Genomic DNA, 6,661 nt, shown 5'->3' with positions numbered 1-6,661 from the left:
AACCAGTATCTCGTGTACACACAAGTTTGATAAAAGTTACTGGTTGTATGCAGAATGCTACTTCACATATTTCCTGCCTCTCACCTGCTCTGATGTCTCCCCCAACTCACCCCCACGCTGTGCCTGCTCTTTACTTCGCATCTAGAAGGAACAGGAGCTGGAGAGTGAATGGCACTGCTGACAACTTTATCTGAGAATAGACTACAGCTCTGTCCTGTGTTATACTGTGGCCTTTCAGGTTAATGGCCTTTTTGGGGGAGAGTTTTGTTCTCCACGAAGCTTGTGCTTGTGAGACCAATGCTTAGGTCCCAGCCTTAGGAAGTGGGTAAGTCAGTCTCAAGCTGGGCAGCCTGAAAATGAGGTACCCTGATTCTGGAAGTCTTGACTCGGCCTTCCTACCTCCATTCTGTTCTGACTTGCCTGGAGTTGGTCATGCTTAGTTCAACATAGCCTCTCCTATCATAGCATTTCAGACAAAACCAAAAACCACTTCCAGTTTACAAACTAGGCCTCATGCCTGGGGTAGCTCCAAAACTGAAGAAATGTTGACCATATTTTAAAGTTGTTAAAAGCAGAAGCAGCAGCAGCAGCATTTTGTTCAAGTCATGTTTTGCAGACAGCTTGTGCAAAGAGAGCATGTTTCGGCAATATAGAATCGTCTCCCTTCAAAAAGGTGCATTCAAAGTAATTGCAACTTATTTTGGGGGTAAGTAGAGTTACAGCAGGAGTCTGAACCATGGAAAAATGAAAGTGCTACAGTCTCGTCACCAGTTAAGAAATACAATTAACAGTGAGTGCATAACTTCTGTTTCTTTAGGAAAATATTAGACCTCAGTGAATCTTTGTTTAAAAAACTTCAATTCTTTGGTAGAGCACGTAAGACTAATTGCTGAATTTCTCTAGTTTGACTAAAATGATTTTGTTAACCTTTTCCTTTTGGAATATTGGTGCCCTTAGCCAGTATCTCAGCAGGCTTAAAGTGGCATAACTTCACTGAAATTAATGTGCTATAGCAAAACTATAATGCTCAAGAGGCTGACAAAATAATGCCATTAGAAAAGCCTCACTCACTTTGATTCAAAATTAAGACTTTTAGGAACATAGTTTTTTAAAAATATTTAAATATTTTTTAAGTACTTTTGATTTTTAGGAAGTCTTTCAGGCTTCCTCCCACCTCCACTTCCCCCAGTGTTCATCTGTTTTTCAATGTTGCATTCTGTTTCAGACATTCACCGGTAATTTTGTCTACTATATTCAATCTGTGCTCCCAGATGACATTGTGAAAACAGTACTGGAGAAAATAGGTTACATTGCAACAACAGCAACAGAGTTTTCACTTGTCAAAAAGAGAAACAATGAGGAAACAAAGCAGACTGCATTTGAAATATTCCTGGCAAGAATTGAGTGTGAAACCATCCTCAAAATGACAAATGAGGAAAAACATGGCAATTTGGAGAAGACCCTACAGAAGAGAACACAAATGCACCGGCATCATGGAGATAAGGACAAAGAGGATCAGACAGCCCAGAGAGAAGACGCTGAAAATCTAGAAAATAAAGGAAACAATGAGACATCTTTGTGCCTTGTTACTCAACAAAAGTCTTCAACTAATAGTGATATATCGTTTGAAGCTGCTGGGAATCTGAAGATCAAAGATGACATGCCTCAGTTAACAGTTGCCCAATCCGCTAACAGGCTTCAGGAAGACCAAAGGCAAGTCATTAACACTGTACATTTTCCGGGCAAATGCTCAGACAGTGAGGACTTCTTGATCAAATATAGTGACATTGTCATAAGGCAAACACCTATTTTCAGTGAGAATCTTTCTCCAAAAGCTTTTGAAAAAAAGCCAAGAGCCAGTCTGAGTGAAGAATGTGTTTTGGCAGTCACTGCAGAGTCAACTACAAATGAGATCAGGCCTGTGCCACTCTCACCAGGAGCAAGCGGTCCGCCAGCCTTTGCAATATTTCCTGACAGCTCTTGTGACAGCCAAAACGCTTTAGAGTACAAAGCTCAAGAAGTCCCCGAAGAATCAATTGAAGCAGAAATTAACGATGCCATAAATTGCATAGACCCGGACCCCGCAGAGGAACCCTATGAGCTTAAGTCTCTGCCGTACAAGGACATTGCATCTGTCCAAAACATCAGTGTCCCCAGGGAAGAGGAAGTTTGTGAGCTGTCTTTAACCTTCACAAAACTACAAATCAGGGACACTGAGGAAGACCTTGCATATCCAGTAGAGGAAACTGGCCAGCCTGAGTCAGTATCATATGCAAGTGACAGGAATGTAAGAGAATTTAATAATTCCAAAATAAAACATGCATATCTGACTAATGCTCAGATGCATAACAGAGCAGCTGCACACAGTGAGCCATCTTCAGATCTATGCTGTACTACTGGGAACATGGAGGATCCCGCTACTGGTTCTGATAGCAAGAGACTATTAATGGATACTTCTCATGCGCATACAGCCTCTGAGTGCTTCAGACATATTAGAGAGCCCCCTAACCTCACCTACATCCCACCACAGAGTATTGATGTTCGGTCTTCACACATAAGAAGGACCAGCGCACCGGGCAGAAGGAACCTTTTGCAGCCTGAACATGACTCTTCTGAATCCAGTGAAGTAAAGCTGGAGACCTATAATTCAAAAGTACATGAAATCCAGGAGCCTTATGTCATTGTTGACAAAACTGACCAAGGAATGTTATGCCATCACACTTGATTTTACCAGTACTTTATTTGTAACCTGTCCAGGTTTCTTCCTCTCACTTGTGGCCTTGATCATCTTTTCAAGGAGATGATTAGCTTTGTCAAAACAGTTTAAAAAAAAAAAAACCAAAAAACAAAAAAGCCCCACTTTTGGACAGTAAAAAAGGGAGGTAGTTGAGCAAATTCTTAATGCCCCCTTCTCGACTAGAACCTTTGGCACTGGAATGGTCACCTTTCTAAAGCGTAGGCAACTTACATCGATTTTCATAGAATCATAGAATGGTTTGGGTTGGAAAGGACCTTAGAAATCATCTAGTTCCAGCCCCCTGCCATGGGCAGGGACACCTCCCACTAGCCCAGGTTGCTCAAAGCCTCATCCAGCCTGGCCTTGAACCCCTCCAGGGATGGGGCATCCACAGCTTCTCTGGGCAACCTGGGCCAGTGCCTCACCACCCTCACAGGAAAAAACTTCTTCCTAAATTTTTAATCCATTTAATTCATTAGCCAGATTCCTTCTGGCTGTACTTAATGCTAGAAAGGCTTCTTCAGTTAAGCACACTTATGCTTTTTTTTTTCTTTATAGACCTATTCCTGGAGTATTCTTTGAGTATAGCATGTTGTACAATGACAGAAACAGTTAAATGTTTCTAAACTGGAAGGCCCAATTTTATAGTTTTACAAATGCTATACTGGACTATACTTCTGTTAACTCGTTACATTCCTATGAAGCTGTGCTCCGAGTTAATCCTCCTGTTTTCAGTTGAAAATAAGTTTAGAAAGCTTTATAATATTCCTTTAGGTTTAAAGAAGGAAACAGCCCTGTGAACACTTATTTTTGCATATGAACAGTTTAGATCGTATAAGGGCAGTAACCTGCATTACAGGTTTTACACCTGTCTCCACTTGTTACCAAAATTTTTTGTGTCTACCACCACAAAATTCAAGAGCAGCACTGAGTATGGTAATCGTTCACTGCCACCAGAAGAATGAGATCCAGCTACTGCTGCCAATTCCCTTGCCCCTGGTTCCTGACACGTAACTCTGCACCAGCTCTGGAGTGCACTGGACTTTTCTGTAAGCCAGTTCATCTCTAAAATAAATGAAGGGGAAAAAACCTGCCATTCTCTGCCATTTTAGTGGCAGGAAAGAAATCGGATCAGAGAAGGGTCCCAGTGAGCACTGGAGCCGGGATAAGGGAGATCCTGTAGGTGGGAGTGCTGTGTGAAAAGCATTGTGCTGAGGAAGGAAAGTAAGCAGGATTGTTAGATGAGCTGTAAGCTGGAGTCCCAGCACTGAGAACCTGTCTTACACAATATTTGATTAAATTTATGAAAGTACACAGTCACCAGTACTGTATTTCAGCACCATCTTCAATGTTTCTTTATACACTTGTTATCTAGAAAGTTTAATACTGCTTCAAGTAACTTTTCCAGCAGCACTTCAATACTAAGAATGTTTTGTTGTTTCATGTAGAGTATTAGCTGAAATTAATTTGGTATAAATTGTTTATAATTGAATTTTGGGGGGATGAAAGTCAAAGAGGAGCACATGGATTACACTAGAAAAACCTCAGGAGCTAAAATGTAAAGATCTGCATTTTGAACAACTAATTGTTGAAGTCCTGTCACCACCCAATCCTAGCAGTATAGGAGCAATAAAACTTTGACCGACCCAACATCAAATGACAGGACTGCCTTCAGCTTTGGGTGGGGTTGGGAGAAACAGGTATTATGAACAGACACACACTGAATAATACTTCTGTACTGGCTCTGGCTAGGATTGAGATAATGTTCTTAACAGCAGCCCCCGGGGTGGTGTGTTTGGGATTTGTGGCTGAAACTGTTGATTTTTCGACACCAGTGTTTGGCTATTGCCGAGCAGTGCTTGCACAGTGTCACAGCTTTCTAACTATACCCCTCACCCCACAGTGAGTAACACGGGGAGAGGACACAGGTGGGAGAGCTGACCTGAACTGGCCAAAGGGATATACCATACCATATAACATCATGCCTGGCAATAAAACTGGGGTACCAGAAGGTGGAGGTTTTTTTGTCTATCAAGGTGGCCATTGCTCAGAGCCTGGCTGGTGGGAAGTGGTGGATTACTGCCATTGTATCACTTGCTCCCCCCACCCCCACCTTCCCTTCACTTACTAAACCTCTGTCATGACCCAAAAGCTCTCTGGATTTTGCTCTTCATGTTCTCCCCTTTCCTGCTGGGGAAGGGGGGAGCAGCAGCTGTGTAAGTGCTTAGCTGCTGGCTGGGGCAACCCACCACAAGCTCCTTGCTCTTCTTTCAAGTACTTATCTGTTCTTCCTAACCATTTTGGTTTTTATAAGCTATATTTCACCCCTGTGGGTGTTATTAAAATTATGTGTTTTAAATCTCATTGTGTCAGTTATTCAGGAACTCTTAATTTAAAACTGCAAAAAACCCTTCTCATCACAATTGAAGGGTCTCCTAAGTATCTAGATGACCAGGATTCATATACCTAACATCCCATTTTTATAATTACAATAGCTGTATGAGGAAAAGTACTTAACAGCAATTTACACATGGAAAACCAATACAAAAGGCAACTAAAGACTACTACTTGAAAAGACGGGATCCTGGGCATCTAACTCCATTAAAGCCATACTGCTGGCCTTCATTAAACTTGTCCAGTTAACATCTACTGTGAGAAACACTCTTAAATCTTTATTAAACTTCCCCTGATGGGCCTGTGCACAGTTGCTTCTGTCTTGATGGTACCTGGCATACAGGAGACCTAGATCTTCACTTTGCCCATGTCTGAGCATCGTTTTGGACCAGCATCTTCCATGTCCAGGAGCTTCTGAACAACCTCACATGGGGAAAAAAATAATACAGAGTCCTTCAGAAGTGCAGAAGCATAGTCCTCGCTAACAGTGCACTGCAGTCCACAGCTCCACCAAGTCACAGGAACACCAGTGGAGATAGTAATGGTATTATAATTAATACACTTTTCGTTTCTGAACAATGCCCAAACAGTTAAACTACACAAAATGTATTAAAGATAAAATTGCCATCTACTTTTGGTTAATGTTTGAGTACCTGGATTGAGGAAGAATCTCCTTTTTATGGCAGATTGGCCAGCACTGGTTAAGTGTTCTGCCTGCCTTTGCAGGGAGAGCTGCTATGCACTTAAAGTCTTCTGGATAATTTCATCTGAATTTCTTATTGCTGCAAGAACACCTTGAGCTTCCCTTCCTGTACAAATGGTAGGCTTTTGAGGTCATGTACTAGAAATTACTTTCGTATTTGCAAATTTCTGGGGTTTCAACTGCTTTACAGTTAGATGTTTTGTGAAGAGACAGGATTTGAAAACCAGCTGAAATAAAAGTCATATTTAATAGGCCTTAGGCAGCAGTCCTTTGTGCTTTCACATGAGTAAGACAGAACTGGGTTCAAAATCCTTGTTGTAAATACAGTCAGACCTGAGAAGAGGGTCAGACAAAAGGGACAGTGAGATTTCTGACCCCATCTGCCAGTGCCCTCCTGTCCCTCTTGGTAGTAACCACTGCACCTCTCCTTGGCTAATTAACTCAAATAAGAGCAACCACTCAAGCCTCGCTGCTAGCCAGCAAGAGGGCTGCCTGGCCCCTTTCTAAAGGAAGGTGATCTGTGTTTGCAAAACGCATGCCTAGCCTCTGGTGAGCTATCAACTTTAATTGTGCTACAGCTGGTCCTGATTGTCTATGAATTGAATGGGGATTTACTGACCGATTGGAAGTCTTTCCATCAGAGACATAACACCAATTCTGTTCCCAAATTTATATGCTACACACAACCACTTCGAAGGGCTAAGCTCTCCCAAGCCTTGGATTATAGAAATTCTCTTTTGATCAGTGCAGAGAGCTCAGGCAGCAGACCTGGTAGCTGGGTGATACTCATTCACACAACCCCTCCCTGCTGGGTCTCTTAACATTCA

At 42.1% G+C, this 6,661-nt stretch overlaps 1 protein-coding gene across 1 annotated transcript; it reads left to right on the top strand.

Annotated features, from left to right (window-relative positions):
- Positions 1 to 1,225: 1,225 nt before the first annotated feature.
- Positions 1,226 to 2,725, top strand: BEAN1 (brain expressed, associated with NEDD4, 1; the record flags this gene model as incomplete). The annotated part of the gene is made up of 1 exon (XM_010078810.1): positions 1,226 to 2,725. A coding segment is annotated over one exon (1,500 nt), but the record flags the coding sequence as incomplete, so codon positions are not given.
- Between the last annotated feature and the right edge of the window lie 3,936 nt (positions 2,726 to 6,661).

This window comes from Pterocles gutturalis, unplaced genomic scaffold (assembly GCF_000699245.1).
Source record: "Pterocles gutturalis isolate BGI_N339 unplaced genomic scaffold, ASM69924v1 scaffold5046, whole genome shotgun sequence".
NCBI lineage: Eukaryota > Metazoa > Chordata > Aves > Pterocliformes > Pteroclidae > Pterocles > Pterocles gutturalis.
This window is presented reverse-complemented; position numbering and strand designations above follow the sequence as displayed.